General features: G+C 40.2%; 1 protein-coding gene across 2 annotated transcripts in view; it reads left to right on the plus strand.

The window, feature by feature from the left end:
- The first annotated feature begins 3,419 nt into the window (after positions 1-3,419).
- shc1 (SHC (Src homology 2 domain containing) transforming protein 1) overlaps positions 3,420-18,867 on the plus strand; it is a 31,818-nt gene continuing 16,370 nt past the window's right edge. Inside the window, exons 1-2 of one of the 2 annotated variants that reach the window (XM_042489674.1) lie at positions 3,420-3,636; positions 12,893-12,937. In XM_042489674.1, the coding sequence (XP_042345608.1) occupies positions 12,926-12,937 (12 nt within the window). In that variant the 5' untranslated portion in view covers positions 3,420-3,636; positions 12,893-12,925. The remainder of the gene's footprint in view (positions 3,637-12,892; positions 12,938-18,867) is intronic. The other variant, XM_042489675.1, reaches the window with a different exon arrangement.

Below are 18,867 nucleotides of genomic sequence, written 5' to 3' on the forward strand. Positions count from 1 at the left end.
GATTCCGACAGCCAATCAGAATCACGGAGGTCTGATTTTTTTTTAAGGGTCAGCCTTTTTTGTGTACACGGAAGTAACCGAGTGATGGTTCGGCTGTTCTCGGATCAGTAAAGACGATGCGGAGCGGAAGTAAATACGCTGAATATTATCTAAATAAAAGAGTCTCCTCTATCTGCGAGTTGTCAGCCTGCAGCATCTCAACTTTGATAGCATGATGCTAACAAATGCAAAGCTTAAGACTTCTTCTTCTGCGTCTTCTGCTTCCTCTTCTTCTTCTACATTTTCAATTAAAAGAGACTCGTCTGCCTCTGCTGGCTGGAGGAGCCAATAAATGTATGATTGACACCAAACTAATATTCTCCAGTGGGTTTCTTGTCTATAGATGGCGCATGTTGACATGTCAAGAGCCGCGGTGAATTACTCATATTTCCTCAGCACTTTATTGGCTTGAGAGAACCATGTTGGTTTAAGATCACATTACATACATACATTAAATGCTTATCTTGTAACTTTAACTTTATGTTATGTTACTATTTTGCACCTTGTTTTCTTATTTACCAAGCACCATGCTTTTTATTATTATTATTTTCTTTTTTTAAATATTTGTAATTATTTTACTTTTTTTTTAGTATTATAATGTTCTTTTTATCCTGTAACCCATAGCGGCTGTAACACTGCAAATTTCCCCACTGTGGGACTAATAAAGGATTATCTTATCTTATCTAGAATAAAAAAGGATTACATTCAAGAAAGTCCTTGTACATATTTTCCCACTCACTACCCATATGTGTGTATATATATGTATAATTTATTGTCATTGTAGTGTTGTATTATTGTATTTGTATAGATTGTTGTAGCAATATGGCACACTGTTGATGAAACTAATTCAGTATTACTTATTTGACTTTTTATTGATCTCTGCACATTTAAATATTATTCTCACTGATGGCACATTTCTGTTTTTCTATTTTGTTTTTACCTACCGTGGTTTTTATTAACAGTTTTTTTTATATTCTTATCTTTTAATCTTTTTATTATTGAGCAATATTGTCACTTTATCATGTTAATTCCTGTCCTGTGCTGTCGTTTAGTGTTGTATGTGTAAATGAGGGCACTGACTCATTCACTGTAAACCTAATCTACCTACGGTTATAAATGAAGTTACCTTACTTTACCTTATTGCCAAGGTTGGTATAGCTAATTTTGCACATTGTATAACTGCACCTCCATTTTATCTTTCTTTCATATTTGGAGGCAGTTGTATGGATGCTTAGAGTTTTAATATTGATGTTTTGGTGGATTATTCTGCTCCTTCAGTAACTATGCCAGCCGGGTGCTATATTTATTACTGTATGTTGTATGCTTGTTGTATGTTGACCATGGTGGCTATATATATATATACACAGACCCAGCACCAGACTCCCTTAAAAAAAATTTGTGAGTTTTTTTTGAGTTGTCGAGGGGTCAGGGAAAGGGTTAAGGGCCCGCATCATGGATCCTGACGGGATTAAAATTCATATAACACCATAACCATAACTTCCTGGCAAAAGACTTCCATAATGCAGAGATAAATCTGTTTGACTGTGACGATGGCACCGTTTTATTCAGGGGTCCCACTAAGCTCTTATAGTGTGACAGTGAGCCGACATGTACAATGGCAGGACACAGAAACTGAGGCAGCTAAAAGGAATTCAGACAGAATTATTTCTTTTAATTTACACTTTTATTTTATTATTTACTCCTGTGCTTTTCTTAGTGTGACGTGTCTGTTACGAAAGGCCTGTTACCCAAATGTGAAGATCTACTTTGGGTGCATGTGAGCAGCAGATCCACAGGAGTTATTGGGGTTTGATGCCTTGCTCAAGGACATGTTTACCTGTTGTTGGTATTTTGTTGTTTACTTTATGGCTTGAACCTTCATTTGAAAATGTATGGTGTGTATATGAAAATAAGTGTCTGTAGACAGCGATATCAATCAAAACTGTGCTGATGGCAGTTTGGAGACTAGACTGTTACAAACCAGCTTTAGGCTGTGGTGAGAAACATAGAAGGCCAAAGTCACTCTGTTAATAATCTTGCGCACATCATTTCTATCACTAAGGTTTGACTAAGCAACAGAAACCTCTGTCTGTTCAGTCGAATAGAGTTAAACAGCACCACAGACCACTTCCTCCAAACTGATAAGGTTAAATCAACACCACGCTAAAATGCTATCAACTGAAACTGAACAATTTAACCTTCATGAAGGTCAAATTTATTTCACACCTGTTTGTTATAAACAATATCTTTATTGGGTTTTAAATTATAGCAGATATTACATATAAACAAAATAGTCTTGGCAGCAAAAAAAAAGTACAATGAAAATGCAAAACAGCAACAAAAAACATTAAATCTGAGGTAAAAAAAAAACAGATGTTACAGCAGTTAGAAAGTACAGAAATCTTGAAGATCACATGGACCAAAACACTAAATCTTATTTCTGATTGCCCTGACTACACTCCTGTCTTTGGTTTTATTGGTTTTTATCAACATTTTGTTTCAAAAAGTTCATATGTTTTCAGAAACAGCCAGCTTTTCCTCTGTATTATTATATGTTTTCCTTTTATAAAGCAACACTATTAGACTGCATTAGTTTAGTTTTTAGAGTTGTACCCAATAAACTGGCAACTGGCTGTATATATATATATACAACACGTTGCCAGTTTATTGGGGACAACTCACAAAACTAAGCTATCGTACATTTCTATGGTAGCCTAATAAAATCATAATAAATCAATATGCACCACATAACAAAAAACAGCTTTCTACTGCTATTATTATCTTTATTTAATTGACAATGGTTAATATTGAGATGATTATAATAATTCTGTGATTTTTTAAAATAATAAAATCATAACAGATCAATATGCACCACATAAAAAAGAAGTGACCAGCCAACCACTGCTATTAGTATCTTTTTTTTACCTAACAAAGGAGGTGATTATAATAGCTTATGCTCTGATTTTTGAAAAATCATACTAAATAAATATGCATCACATAAAAAGAAAAGAACAGCCTACCGCTGTCATTACCTTCTTTCTTATTTTACTTAAAACGTTAATATTGAGGTGATGATTATTGCTTGTACTGTGATTTTTCACCGTCCAGTGTAGTCTTGTGGTAACCAAAGAAAACGAAACTTTTCTTCACATGTGGTTGTTATTAAAGTGACTTACGTATTAATGCTTTTGGCTCGCGCTCTGGGCTTTCTACTTTTGCGCAACGTGCGCTGAATGGGCCAGGTGCAAAACAGGGGGCCAAACACACGCACACACACACACACACACACACACACACACACACACACACACACACACACACACACACGGCCAGATGACGTTGCCATTTGTTCGCGGAAGTGGCTTCTGTCGTGACCGTGGATGGGGGGGGAGGCAGGGGGAGGAGGAAGGGAAGGAAAGGGAGAGGAAAGAAGAAGTTTTTAGACTAATCTCTCATGAAGTTTTTGTAAAGCGTGAGGCGCCCGGCGGACTAATTCACCAAACCTTTGCCCCGTTTGATGAAATTAAGCCCGAGTTTGTGCAGCAGCAGTTTGGCGGGCAGGAGGGGCAACTCGAGGCAAAGGGAGGAAGAGAGCTGGTAAGTTCTCGTTAAAGTTGACCACACTTTTTGGGTGGGGGGGGGGTCACGGTTTGTGCTCTGCTGCGTGCTGTGCGTCAGTTCTTGTATCAAAAGTTTGAGAAAATTGTTCACTTAGCATACTGCCTTTGTGGAGGAGCGTTGTTCTGCGTTGTGGTTTTATTAAGACGACGCACTGAAGTGTAGCACGTCGGGTTTACTGTAAAAAATGTGATCACACTGGGCTGTGCACACATTAGCATGAATGTTTAACTTTGTGCTCGTCCTCGCGCTGTCAGACGAGTTTTCAGCTTTTGTGACTTGAGATTTACGTCTCAGGAGCCGCCAGCTGAGCAGCATTGCAGAAATACAGTCACTGTGAAAGTATTGCAGTGAAGTTATAATAAGCGCTGATGTGAAGTCAACTGAGTGGCCTCGAGCTTGTGATTCGTTCAGGACATGATTTCAGAAAAGCTCACTGTAATGCCTTCAGTTATCTGCAAAACACAGGAAAATCCTTAAATTGAGTCGGAACTACAATGTAAGGATCGACAGATTACTGATCTGGCCGATTATTGGCTTTTTTTATTTTAAGTATCGCTGATAAAATGAATTATTAAGTGTCAGCGTGGGAGGAACTTTTACCTTGTAAAACCTCAAGAGGCTATTTTTATTAATCTATTTTTATCTGAATTTTCACTTGACTTTATCAAAAAAGAAGTTGCTGGGAACTTGCTGTATATGATGTTTGATTAAACATCAGCTAAAATCATGTAAACAAAGTTGGTTATATTCCAAATTCTAAATATTGACAGAAATGTATTCATTTTCACTGTAAATGGATACAATATCGGACTCATTAGCTGCTAATAACCTGTATCAGAATCGGCCCTGAGAAGCCAATATCGGTCAGCCCCTACCACAATGATTAATCAATGAATCAATTATAGAAATTACAGTATTGGGCAACTATTAAATGGTGAATTATCTGTTTCTGATTTTCTTTGTCTGAGTCAACTGAATGTATTTGCATCTTGGACTGTTGGTCACACAAAACAGGTCATTTGAATAAGTCACCTTTGAAAAATGATGATTTTTCACTCTCATCTGACGTTTTTATTGATAAAACAACTAAGAAGTAATTGGCAGATTAATTGACAATTAAAATAATAATTATTAGTTTTATTAGTGCAGCCCTTAAAGGGACAGTTTACCCCAAAAACATATTTTTCCTTGTACCTGTAGTGCTGTTTGTGAGTCTAGATTATTTTGGTGTACGTTGCAGAGTGTTGTCTCTTACAGGTGTAAAGATACATCTGACTCAGTGATCGGTGATCCAGTATCATTGATGCAAAGTGAAAACATCAATACATGTTGTCATCCTTAAGATATGCCTTAATTTTGACATTCCCAAAGCATGTTTATGTCACTTTTTTTCCCCAAAAACTCCTCATTTCTTAACATTCAACAGTGCTAGCAGCAGAGTACCAGGCAGACTATGTTACGCAGCAAAGAAAATGGAATTGAATCCAGTCAAAATCATTTCGAGGCAGACTTCATAGTGTTGTTTTCCAAAGAATTTATATAATATTGTATCAAGATAAAAGTTTGGACACACACCCTTACAGGCTGTAGAAATGTGTGCCTCTCAAGTATCACGGAAGTAGATAGTATTCAGATTGTGGTGTTCAAATCTCCAAAAAGAAAAAAAAAAGATTTTAACAGGCACACATTAGAAATAGCTGCAACCATGTATGTGCACGCATCCATGCATTAATGCATTCACAAACACACAACCTGTCAAATACTTTATGAGTTATTAAAAATGGCAGAATGGTGTGTGTGCATGTATGTATGTCTGCCCATATGTGTGTTACTTGTATGCAGATAAAGTTTGTTCATGTCATATATTAACCTGCTTTGAGGTCATGCAACATTTTTGGCAAGCTATGTGCCCTGTTATCCTATTTGCATGAACACAGAAACTCACCTTCATGCGCACACAGTTGACCTCCATGCCAAATTTCAGCCTCCTAGGGAAAAATTGCGGCCGCCCAAGGGTGGGAACATTATTTTTGGATTGACCAACAAACCAACAGAGTGACCCACAGAGCCCCTGGTTGCGGCTAAAAACTCAACGGCAATGTTTCTTTCCAGAAATCACGACCTGTGATTCAAAATAATCCGCATGCCTCGTTGTGAGTAGTTTCATGTAGGAACTATTTTCTTCGTACTGACCTAGAACCACCGGTCGTATCACTACGCGGACGCTGGCAAACATTACAGCTCAGCCGAGCAAGACGCCATTAATGTTCAGGAGCACAAGCCCCTCGTCCATGAGTAGATGCACGCTTCCTTCTGAGAAGTGATGCGGTTGGCATGTTGGTAGAAAGAAAATAGTTCCTAAGTTGGTCTGTGGATCATCTTAATAGATCACGATTTCTCTAAAGAGACATTGCTGTTGAGTTCAACTGTGTGGTTTTTTTTTGCGCTTTCAGTACTACAGGCTGAGTGCCATTTAGTTTCATTATGTAAATGAAAGAATTAATTATTTTATTTCAGTGTCATGGCCCATCCCCCATGGGATTATATGACACCTTTACAACAAAGAGAACAATAATCCTGTTTAATGATACATTTCATTAGATGAAAATAACTTCCAGTGTTGCTTGTCAGATATCACAATTACAGCTGAACAAAACATTCAAAATATTATTAAAAAAAATAAATAGGCAAACATTTTATTTTATCTTAAAGAATGCAGACATCTCTCATATCTCCAACACTCGACAACTCCCACCAAAGCAATATAGACTGATAAAAATCACTAAAAAGGGGTACTGGTTGACTGGTTGAGTCAGAGTTGAGCTGAGTCTCTTCAGGTTGTCATAAATAGTAATTGAGATAAGCAATCGAGCCTATCGGTACACACACACACACACACACACACACACACACACAACTCTGCACTCAATCACACAGCAAACTTATAGCTTTGTTCCATCGTTTCTTCTGTGTCGAGCGTATCCACGGAGACGGATCAGCAAAACACACCTCAGATGTGTTGAAACAGGGTCACTGTGACAGAGTTAAAGTTCACCGCGAGCGAGTGAAGGACAGACAGACTATTATGGAAACAGACTGAAGGGTTATGGGGGATGATTGAGGCGACTGAAAGCAGTGGGCTCAGTGCTCTTATCAGGGTCAGCCACACCGCTCAGACCAGCAGCCCCTGACATGATATTATATGGTGGAAGTTATCTGTGCTGATGAAACGGAGGGGAAGAGAGGGTCCAATCAACAGCTGATCCGAAAAATGGTAGATTCAGACACGTGTCAGGAGCCGGACAAACAAGACACGCGTGCACTTACACACACATACACAAGGACAAAAACAACACAGACGGGAAGGACAGTCCGAGACGCGATGTGTCAGTCAAAGCGCCGGAGCATCTCGGCCACTCTATCACAACACTGGCACAATCCAAAATCCACTTGATTAAAATTGGATCTGTCCAATTCTGCTCAAACCGTATCAATCAGAGGTGAAAGCTTTCGTCCTGATTGACGGCACAGCGTGATGCTTGTGATTGTTGCAGCTTCACTTTGACAGGTGTGTGCACATAGCCATGCAGTCACCAACACACACACACACGTTTTTTATTTTTTCGTAAGCAGCAGGGTTGTCCCGATCAAATTTTTCACCAGTCATTTGATACTGAGTATCTGCAGATACAGAGTCCCAATCCGATACTTGCATTTACTCGGATAATACAGCTGCACAATGCACACTTCAACTACTTTAAAGTTATTAAAAGCAATCCAGTTTTTAAGCTTGACAGTTTAATAACTCTGCAATGCAAGACAACAAAAAACGACGGCATCCGAACAGTTTCTTAAGGGTTTTTTATTTTTATTTTTACAAAATAAAAGTAAAAAAAACTAAAAATATTTTTAAATGGCTCTTATCACAATGCAACCTAGCACAACATAATTTTTTTTATTTATGTATTTTTTAGATTATTTTTGGGGGGCTTTTATTGGCTTTTATGGACAGGACAGTTTAAGTGTGGGGGGGCGAGGATACAACCTCTGTCTGAGCCACCAGGCGCCCCTAGTTTTTTTTTTAAATAACTAAGTCAATGGGGAAGAAATCAAAGTAATAATTTCAGACAGTTTAAAAATATGTTCAAAATGAGATTTTTTGCGAGGTACAGAGATGAAGGCTGGGATGTAAACCACGCTAGTGGTGATATTGTTAATAATGATCGTCTTCTTCAAGTTGGGTTTGTATTGTTGATTATATTCATGAAGAGCGTGAACACAGTGGTGTAGATGTCGGGATTGACACTTGAGCTGAGAGTTGGTTTATGATTGCAGAGACGGCCAGTCAGTGGAAATGTCATTTATTGAAAATCCGTTATATGCTCACTATTACTTTACTTTGTGTTTTCTATATGTATAGTATTTTATTTATTTATTTATTTTAAATGTTCAAAATAAAGCATATTTATTTCAATTCAAAAATAGCCCTAAAATCCGCTTAGTGCAGCATTTATTTTTTACAAACAAAAAATCTGGCGGGGCATGTGCTCAAAATATCCGATCCAGACCAATTAAAAAATGCATTGATCGGGCCAAATACCGATCTTTATGCTACGATCAGCACATCCACAGTTAGCAGTGAATGTGTGCAGGTATTAGCCTTGAATTAGTCTCGTAATACTGGTCTACTGATAAAAACTCAGTGGTGAGGTACTAAGCTGACGGTGTGTGTATCTGTCCATGTGAGCATGAGTTTGTCTGATGTGTGTACTTCATCTGTCTGCTGGCGTCGGGGTATGTTTGTCTGTGTGTTTGCGTCTGGTGTGTGTGTTCTGGAAACAAACTGTGGGAGTTTGTTTTTTTTGAGGTCGTAGCATGTGGTTGTCCGTCTCTACCTCGACACAATGGGACCGAGCCTCAGCTGTGTTTCCTCCTGCGCTGCTCGCTGGAGTGCAACATGCTCAGTGCATGGTACACTGAGTGAACCGCAGATTGATTAAACGCCTGGGCTGTGTGATGTTAAAAATGAGAAGTGAGCGCAGCTCGGATGCAATTTACAAAAAGCAGAACTTAAGACCGTTGATGATTTGTTTATATATATTTGGATAGGCTGTGCCAGATTTGAACATTGGCTTTATCACAAACAGTTTATCAGTATGGATCTTTCGTGTTATATCGTGATGTCTTTATCATTGTGGTTAATCTCGTTTTCTGCAGAAAGCTAAGACTGCATTTTAACTGCACTTTTTTTGCACATCAGGGCTCCTCCACTCATGTCTAGCCTTTGGTAATGTGCTGAGTGTGAAATAAAAGCAGCCCCTCTGCCAAAAAAACGTCACTTCAGGATTAAGTTTACATCAGGTCTGAAGCAGACAAATTCCGATTTCCTGGTCTGTTTCTGGTAAAGCTGTTGTCACCGTTTTATGCTCGAGATTATTACTCATGCTGATTTCAGAGAACAATAAATCACCTCTACACTTATGATCAAACTCTGAAATATTTCACTCCTTTGGCAATACTGAGTAACATAACACTTTAAAGACGCAGAGAGCACTTGATTTTAATTCTGTAGATAAAAATGGACATTCAACAATAAAAAAAAAAAGCAGCGAAAAAAAAACAACTTCGTCACGCAAGCAACTCAAAAAACAGACTTGGAAGCCTGTTTTGCTCAAATAAAAGCTGTGATGCTGCAATATGTGCTCTAAACAGACAGGACTGGACAGCCACAGTTGTCAGGTTGCCATCAGTGGCAACCACTTTGAGGGCTGCATGATGTGCAAGAAAAATCCTGTTGCAATTATTCGACAGATGTTGCGATAGTGATGCAACTCACAATGTTAGTGGGATGTTAATTTCTGCATTTCATTTTCACTGAATAAATATAGTGTGCAGACCTAACCACTTTTTAATATACAAAAACTAGAGACAGCAAACAGCAATATGTGCACCCCAAAACAAATTCATTGCGATATTAAATGCATTGGTGATATTTAAACATTGCTGCTGCAGGTTGAGCTGAATCAACACTGCACATGCATGGGTGTGTTCATTTGTGTGCACACAGGCATTTGGTTTAGAGACAAGGGTGAAGCAGATAAAGAGCACTTAAGATTCAAACTCTGTGAAGTGTCAGTTAAAACACAAATGCAAATGGATGTAGACCAGGGGTCAGCAGCCTATACAATCAAACCAAAAATAATTTGAAAAACCTGTCTGGGGCCGCAAAACATAATTGAGCCTTATAGTTAACCTAACACAGCCTATTAAGTCTAAATAAGTCTATCAACGTTATTTGTCAAAGTATTTATTAATATGTTTCACAACAGTGTGGCTACTCTACAGTGAGATATTCATGATTATTTGATACTTTAACTTTGTTAAAGTACCAAATAATCACAATTGAGTTGGCAGTTAAAGCATACAAATCTTTTTATGTACTGTTAAATTCTCTGTTTTCCTCCGAGACTTTTGGATTTGTAGTACATAACTAGTCTAGCAAGGGAAACTCGAGACAAGCCACCATCAATGAGGTTTGAAATTTAGAAAAAAAGGCGCCAGGCCATAGATGTTTGACACAAATTTTTAGTTCGGTTTAATTTTATTATTCAGTGGGTTTTCTAAAAGTGAAAAATGTAAGTATTTATTTAAACCTACAACAGAAAAAAACTAACATGTGAAAAAAATTTATTTCCATAATTTCTGTTTTTTGTGTCTCGAAGCCACTAGAGAGGGGCTCCAGAGCCACAGGTAGCCTACCCCGATCTAGACTTTGTAATCGTTCCTATTGGACACTTTAATGAGGTGGCGTCCATCAGTTTTCCTTGAGCAGGATCGAGCCTCGAGCTGTGTTAATGTTCACCTCGTCCTCGTAAAGGGAAGCCCGGTTAATAGTTAATGTGAAAGGACGATAGGACTGCGTATCATCTGACATTTTTTATCCTGGTCAATACAGCAAATGTTAGGTGGAACAACAGGTGTTGAGTCGGGCTTAAACTAATGATTATTTTCATTATCGATTCATTTACAGGTTATTTTCTCGGTTAATCATTTTGTCGATACAATGTCAGAAAATAGCGAAACAGGCCTTTTGTAATATTTCAAGGTGACGTCTTCAAATGAAATGTTTTATGCAATCAAAATTCCAAATCTGTTCAGTTTACTATCATGTATGACAATAAAAAGCCTTAAAATTTCACATTTAAGAAGTATGAAAGCAGCAAATGTTTTCCTAAAATGATTATTTGATTACCAAAATAGGTGCCAGTTCATTTTCTGTAGATCAACTAATTGATTAATGGACTAACTGTTGCAGGACAAGTGTTGAGGTGTTTTGGATAAAAACATCTGACAAGTTAAGAAGTGTTCATTAGGGGTTGACAGATTTTCGGCCTTAACGATTATTATTTGGCTTTTTTTTTTTTTTTTTTAAAGTGCAAAGAAATTGTCAGCATTGGAGGAACTTTTACTTTGTAAAACCTCAGGAAGCTGTTTTTATTTATTCATTTTCTTATTACATTTTACTTGACTTAATAAAAAAAAGTTGCTGGGAACTTGAAGTTTTGATTAAACATTTTCTGAAGGCATTTGAACAAAGTTTTGTATCAGAGTTTGTTATATTCCAAATTCTAAATGATGACAGAAAGATTTATGTTTTTATTGTAAATGCATATCGCTTTCAATTATTGCTTATCGGTTTAATTGTAAATAATCAGTATTTGTATCGGCCGTGACAAACCAATATCGGTCGACCCGTGGTGCAAATGCATCCAAACTTTGATATCTATACAAAATCAATACTTGTTTTAGATGCCGTAATTTGAGGTAAACTTTTGTGCACAAAACAGGCTTTTAAAACACACATCTGCTTTTAATGTTTTTGCACAAGCAGCCATACACACAGGAACCTTTTCTGATGTAAAACAGTGACAAAAATGCAAAATTATGACTCAAATGTTGAAATATCTGATCTGAAAAGACATCATCAAGACCTGTCAAAGCATTCAACAGTTTCAGCACTCAGCGCTGGTACTCGCAAAGTTTTACTGGGAACTTAAGTGAAGTAACACAGTGAAATACTACTGTTTATGACAAATAAACCGTTGTACCAAGGGGGAAGTTGTAAGAGTAGAGAGGCAGAGAGTGGCAGCAGGAAGGGAATGATGGAAGGAGATAGAGATGTGGGAGTGTGGTTAGAGGGGGGGGGGGGGGTGGCCCGACCCAAAATAGCCGGCTCACATGTTTGCTGTGTGCATGGTGAGCTATGAAACCAGCAGAAAGGCCTCCTGCTGAATGCCTGTCTAATCTAATGTTCACCCTCACCAGTAATTTTTGAAAATTTGATTGCCAGTTTTCTGTCTGTACGCACGTGTGTATTTGCACGTCTTTTCCAATCACAGAGGCTCTCACTTGTCAGTTACACCCCCCCCCACTCCTCCCGCTGTTCCCTCTGCACTCATTGTCTTCATCATTGTCTTTCTCGTCTCCGTAATGTGAACTGATGTTAGACAGTGTCTCAGGCTGGCAGAAGTCCAGTAGGGAAAAGGTCAGTGACTAGGCCCGTTTACTCATCTACGCTCATTTTTTTGGGCCTAGTGTACGTAAGGGGGTGAGTGAGGCGGGTCAAATCAGATTACACACACATACACACACACACACACAAACACAGACAGTAACAGAGCAGACAGCAGATATGGCCCTGCAGCGTGTGCATTAGATCCAGAGCTCTGTCTCGACCCGTCTCTGACTGTTTCGTCTAATATCCACTGACTAGCCGCAGCTTCCACAGTTGTTTCTTCCTCTGCATGCACAGAAACAAAACTCGCCGACTCGCGTTGGGCAAGCCGAGACACAAGCATCCTACACATGCGGTCCTTTCAGTTAATTCCTTTCATTCCACAGTGTGTTTCAACACGCATGCTGGATTATTGCCTCTCTCCTCTCACTCGTGCTCTTCCATCCTCTCACTTTCTTTTACTTTTCTCTCCCACTCGATCTCGCTCTATCAATGTTGTGTCTCTGTGTGCTTAATCAACCGGGCCGTTTATATCAAGGAGGTCCCATGACCCTCTCCACAGCTGATCCTGGGAGCAAAGCATGCTGGGAGTCAAGTAGCTGCAAGGGCGGCATTGAAGCACGCTGTGATTGGCTCCTTGACTTTTGTGTGAGTGTGTGTGTGTGTGTGTGTGTGTGTGTGTGTACTGTATGCTGATGTGCAGTTTGGTGTTTTTAGGGTTACAGATTCACAGGCAGCCTGTGTTGGCCAATGGAATATATGGTAAGACATTCAAATGATACACTAATCAAAAACGCAGCATGACACAGTGGCAAAAGGGTTGTTTCTCCTCAAATACAATGTAATGTCACATAGAACGGTCAAAACGCTCATATGCAATATTTAAATCAGTGGTTGTAGAGCGATTTAGAGGTTTAAATGATAGATAGAAATCCGTTAACCTTCCTGGAAGTCATCATTTGGCCATTTATCTTCAAAAAGGTTCAATACTGACCTGAGAGTTAATGAATTGTAAATTCAGGGCTGCATGATTACAGCAAAAAAAAAAAGAAGCTCTAAATTAGTTTATTATGACTGCAGTTTTCAGCAGGGGTGTAAACTCATGACTCACTTTCAATATATCACGAAATAAGTCTTCTTGGGACGTTCCCTACGTTTCTTTTTTCAATTTATTCTAATTCAACTCTATTACATTGTGAAGTTTAAGGCTTTGAAATGAAAAAAGCAGAGCTTTGTGTGACCCATTTAGATTGGTTTCTCAGCAACAGCACAGAACAGGACCATTATTCAGCAGATTCTGAACAAAGAACTGTATACATTACAGTGTTGCACCCCTACAGATGATTTGAGGAAACAAACTATTTTAACTACACATTCGGCATCTCATTTGAAACTTTTCCGCCTGCAGCGGTCTCAAATGAATATTTGAATATGGCAAGGATGCCAGTATTAACAGTCATGTGAAACTGGAAGCTAAAGTCACAGTGTGTAGTCATGCATGAGTAATTGTGCAGCCCTGTCAAATTTATTGTGGTTTGAGTGAGTTATTAACAACTACACTCAGTTGCCACTCAAGGCCCAGTGTGCAGGATTTATGGGGATATAATGGCAAAAATGGAATATAATTAAATAAGAATGTTTTCATAAGTGTGTAATCACCTGGAAAAAAAAGAGTTGTGATTTTGTTACCTTAGATTGAGCCATTTATATCTATATAGGGTGAAGGTCCTCGTCTGTGGAGTCCGCCATGCTCCACCGCCATGTTTCTTCAGAGCAGATAAACCAAACAAACCCATTTTCCACCAGATCAGCTCTTGTTTTTGAACCGATTCCACTCAGGACTCTTCAAACCTTGGCGCTATCAAGTGAGCCAGCTGGCATTTCCTCCAGTTTTGCACAGGACCATTGTAATCAAGGATGTGTCATCAACCCAGGGCGTTGTACAATAACAGAAGTGAACAGTTGCAGCTAAATCAGGATTACATTGATTACCTGCAAAATTTTGATCTGTCATTACAAAATTGCAGACATATACAGACAAAGTGCTTACGAGACCACTGCACGCTCTTTGTTTCCCGCCGATTTCTGGCTTTATTCTTCCCAACGCTACCATCATCCTTTATTTCTAATCAATTGTATTTGAGACGCTCACTGATGTCGTCATGGCTGCTATTTTTTGGCTTCAGCTGAGAGCCAACTTTTTGGGTTCTGAACCAAGTTATTTTTGATCCGAACCAGTTCCATGTTGGTGGAAAATGGGTAATACCGGCTCTAGATAGAGCCCTGAGTTTTTGCGTCAGCAACCATAGTTAGCAGCAATGAGCAGTGTCGGAAAAACCCAGAATTTTTCATTTTTTTATTCTTTAAACATGAAACTGCTTAATTCAGTGTTTTTACTGGTTTAAATCACCTGGCTTTGGAGAGGAAGATACCCGTGCGGATAAATCGATTCCTTTCTAAATGCCTGGATCAGAAAAAAGGCGAGCTGCAGTTAGCAGGTGCTCATTGCAAACAGGCTCAACATTGTTAGAGAAACACTGATTTGTAACGTGAAACGTCTTTATTCACTCTACTTGCCGGTTTAAATAACCTGGTCCCTTTTTTTGGAGATGAAGACACCACTGCCAGTAATTTGGTAGTAGTTAAAACCTCCTAAAAAATAACCATTAAAGACTTTCTAACCGGAACAAGTTTAAGTTGGTTGCTATCTGCAGTCTTCACCACTAGATGGCCCTAAATCCCCCTAAATCTTACACACTGCTCATTTTAAGTACACCAATTTAAAACTAATGCAGTCTAATACAAAAGTCCTGCGTTAAACCCTACCTTCACTAATGTGGTAATGTTCGTTTTTTTGTCGGGTCTGTTTTAAAGAGGTGTTGGTTGAACTTTATGGAGGCTGCAGTTTGCAGACTCTTGCATTAGACTGCATTTGATTGATGCATCTAATAAGCTGTCAACTAAGTATTTTTTTTAACTTAAATTCAGGATAACACTTCAGTTATTAATTTACCCAAAAAATATAAAGTTCTTAAAGAAATTTTTTTTTGTCATCAACCCAAAGCCACAGTGTGTTATGCGTTTTGTTAGAGGCATGGTGCAGGCTACAGGGTGGAGGGGTGGCTGTCCTCAACCATCACTTTCTTACCCATCTCTGGGTGGTTTAAGGTGATGGTTTTTACCTCAAATGACACCCCAGCTCTCTGCAGTTCTCTGCCGGTGTAGTGGTCAGACGTAGTACTGCAGGGACTGTATATTGGGGTGTCATTTGAGGACTCCTTGCTATATCCACTTCGCCGTGTCCCCGTGTCACTCTTTGGGTGGTTCCTTCTGCTTTCCGCAACACTGCCTCCTCATCAGATATGCTTGAGTGTCGGGACCTATCTGTGGGATCTCTGCTTTCCGTTTGCTTTTCCAGAGTCACTCGGTTTTTATTGTGCTCGTCTTGTGTAATTACCTGTCCTTTTTTCCCCCTAGAGAGCACTAGTTATGTAGTAATGCAGGGAATGGTTATTATGTGAATGATTTTCAAATATTTGTATTTGTCCACTTTCATCAAGGTTATTTGGAGTGACCTCGTGTCACTCTGCACAGCCCGTAGAATCCCTCTGTGTGTCTCCATCCTCTCTCTCGCTCTTTTTGTCCCCCTTTCACTCTGTCTCTCAGGTTACCAAACATGAATAAGGGAGGAGACTTGAATAACCAACATGGACAACAACCCCCCCCCCCACATGCACATACAAACATACATACCCCCCCCCTCCCCCTCCTTTTCCATCCCCTCTTCCTCTTCCATCTCCATCTCTCCTTGTGTGCATTAACGTGCAGGAGCGCAGCATCTTGCTGTGCATACACATGTACACGGCTAAATGAGTGAGGCTGCAGAGAGGTGGGGGGAAGGGGAGGAAACAGGAAGGAGGTAGGATGGGAGAGAGGGAGGTGGGGAGGGCAGAGGCAGCAGCCGTGAGTGTGAGTGTGTGTGTGTGTGTGTGTGTGTGAGAGAGAGATAGAGAGAGAGAGAATGGGAGGCAGCTTCACCCACCCCAGACTGGGAGGAGGGGGAGGACAGACAGCGTGCGCGTCCCTCTAACAGACAGAGGTGAAAGGAAAGTGGGAATGAGAGACAGACGTGAGGGGAGAGGAGGCGCACAATGAAGGAGTGCCATTGTCCATCCTGGCAGCACTGCCATTTCACCATCTGCTGAGAGAGAGAGAGAGAGAGGAAGAGGAGGAGGAGAAGTAAAGAGAAAAGGAGGCAGCCAAACGGAGGAGAGGATAGATGGAGAGAAGCTGCCGGCAGTGACTTTGTGAATTAATCGAGCGGAAGAGCGGATCAGAGGAGAAGCACGTTTTTCAGGGAGTGGACGGACGGAGCGCCAGAAAGAGGAAGGAGAGGACGGATGACCGGACTGTTTAAACATTAATGTGGTTCTCATGTGAATATGGAGCCCAGCTTTAGATGAATCACCATGGATTATCAACTGTATGCTTTTTAAACCAAAACAAAGGGAACTATTTATGCTTTGCCATTCATTAAAACAAAGAAAGAACTCTTAGGGAAATTAATTAGACTCACTTTATACAAAACAGTTTGACTTGTTTGTTGTTTTTGTACCGATAGACTCTCTTTGTGACTTTCTATTCTCTATGAGCATACTCTGCAGGATGTTATACAATCATTTGTTAGCTGCTGCACAGAATATTCAGGTTGTTTTTATGCAACTTTTCTAAACATCTGTCTTGTCTTTGAAAAGTGACTTGTTCCGTGTAGTTGTTGTCGTTTATACTGTCATTAGGCACGTGATTGTTGTCCTTTTGAAATAATATCAGACGGTTTTACATGCCCCAGGTGGAGACAGTGCATGCAGCCGACATGGGATGTCAACATTGATTGGGTTTTATGGCTGGCGCGACGCCGGTCAAACTTTGATCATTTCCTGAAACCTATTGATCTCTCTAGGAGTCTTTAGTTTTTGCTCCTGTTGGCTGAAAGAAAAATCTCCAAAAAAGGAGCCTTTGATGCAGCAACTAATTGCTGTCTTGTGATTTGACAAAGCAACTATCTCTTTGTCTGAAGATTTCTGCGGCTGTCGGGACTTTTCAGTGTATATCCTCCGCAGGCATCTCTTTTTAATGTCTGTTGCTATAGCAACGAGCAGCAGCCGCAGACTGAACAAGATGTAAAGTTCTTTTTCCTTGTCTTATCTTTTTCAAACTGGTGCTTTTCCATTAGGTAATTGTATATACTTAGTAGATAAGAAGGAGTGGAATTGAGAAGTCCAAGGTTGTGTGCAGTTTTTAGACTTTTTCATCCTCAGACAGGATAGTGTTGTTTTTTTTTTTTGTTTGTTTTTTTTTCTTTACTAGACAGTCTTTGTCTATGCGGAGCTCGGGAGTCTCCGAGAATCAGGGTTGTTTCAGGTCACCTGTCTCCCCCTCCCCATTCTGTGCGTTAGTCTGCGAGGCGGCGCAGCTCCGCTTGTCCTCATCTCACCTTTTATCAACGGCTACTACCATCTTCATCAGTCAAGCTGATGTGCCATTATCAGGAATGGCTGGATAAATTAGATTATCGGACTGGTTTCACTTGTACATATCACTCTGTGCAGCTGCGGGGCCCCGGGGCCACTAATCACCGATCATTAGGTGCGCTGTGTTAGTGACAGTCTGGTCTTTTTGCCGTCTGTGTGGAGGTGACTCAGGATTTCTCCTCATGTAGAGGGTCATTTCCTCTGCAGTCGCCTGACTTGACCTACACTGTGTCCTGTGCACTAAAACATCCCCAGCAGGGCGAGGGTTAACTCTGTTCACTTCAGCAGTGTATGGGAACACACCTGCGATTTTCCCACTCTAGTGTCAGTTTCTGTTGCCTTTTTTTAAAGTGCTAATTCCCTCCCAAGACTTCATTTCTGGTTTTTATTAGGAGTGTGACTGTTTGTTCTGCATGCTCTCTGATTGTCCAAATACAGCGTGTCTTTTTGTGACTTTTCCAGCCATACTTCTTTACAGCTTTTCTGGAGATCATCCCAGCCTGTCTGGCAGTGCGCGAGTGTGACTGGATCCTCCATGGTGCTTTTTGGCCAAGACCAGATGGATGACTAGCTAGAATCGCTAGACAATCCCTCTGTGGTGCTAGACTGGTGTAGGCGACTGTTCCTTTGCCATTCGTCCAGCGCCCACTACAAGCTGGTCGGCTGTACTTGAGACTCAGTTAAGTCCTGAAATGTTAGTGTGTGGAAAAATCAACCTTCTCACTTTGAGTCACTGAAACGTCGGTGCCAAATTTACAGCATTGTGTAAGCTGTCTAGGCAAGGAGTGTGTAAACCTTGCTCTGCTTCGAAGGGAGTAAAGGGCAAGAGATTGTAAATATGACTAGTGCCTGAACAGCACTGAGGCCAGCCAGCTTGCTGCAGGACTGTAGGTGTAGCCTTGCCTCCTCCTGAGGTCAAACCGCTGCAGACTGTTTTATTTGTGGGACTCTGCAAGAGACTGTTACTGTAAACAGACTGTTGTTTGCCTTCTAGGTTGGACTATGCAGAATGCGAGGTGTCATGCGGCGTCTGTACGGTAGTTTGTAATGGAACTGAGAGCTAACCTGCTGCTTGACGAGCCCTGCCTTAGATAAGGAAGAGTATAACACTTGGCTTGTTCATATCATATGGGGCTGTGTCAACGCTCTTCTCTCAGGTAA

The sequence above is a fragment of the Plectropomus leopardus genome, chromosome 7, assembly GCF_008729295.1.
Source record: "Plectropomus leopardus isolate mb chromosome 7, YSFRI_Pleo_2.0, whole genome shotgun sequence".
Classification (NCBI taxonomy): Eukaryota; Metazoa; Chordata; class Actinopteri; order Perciformes; family Serranidae; genus Plectropomus; species Plectropomus leopardus.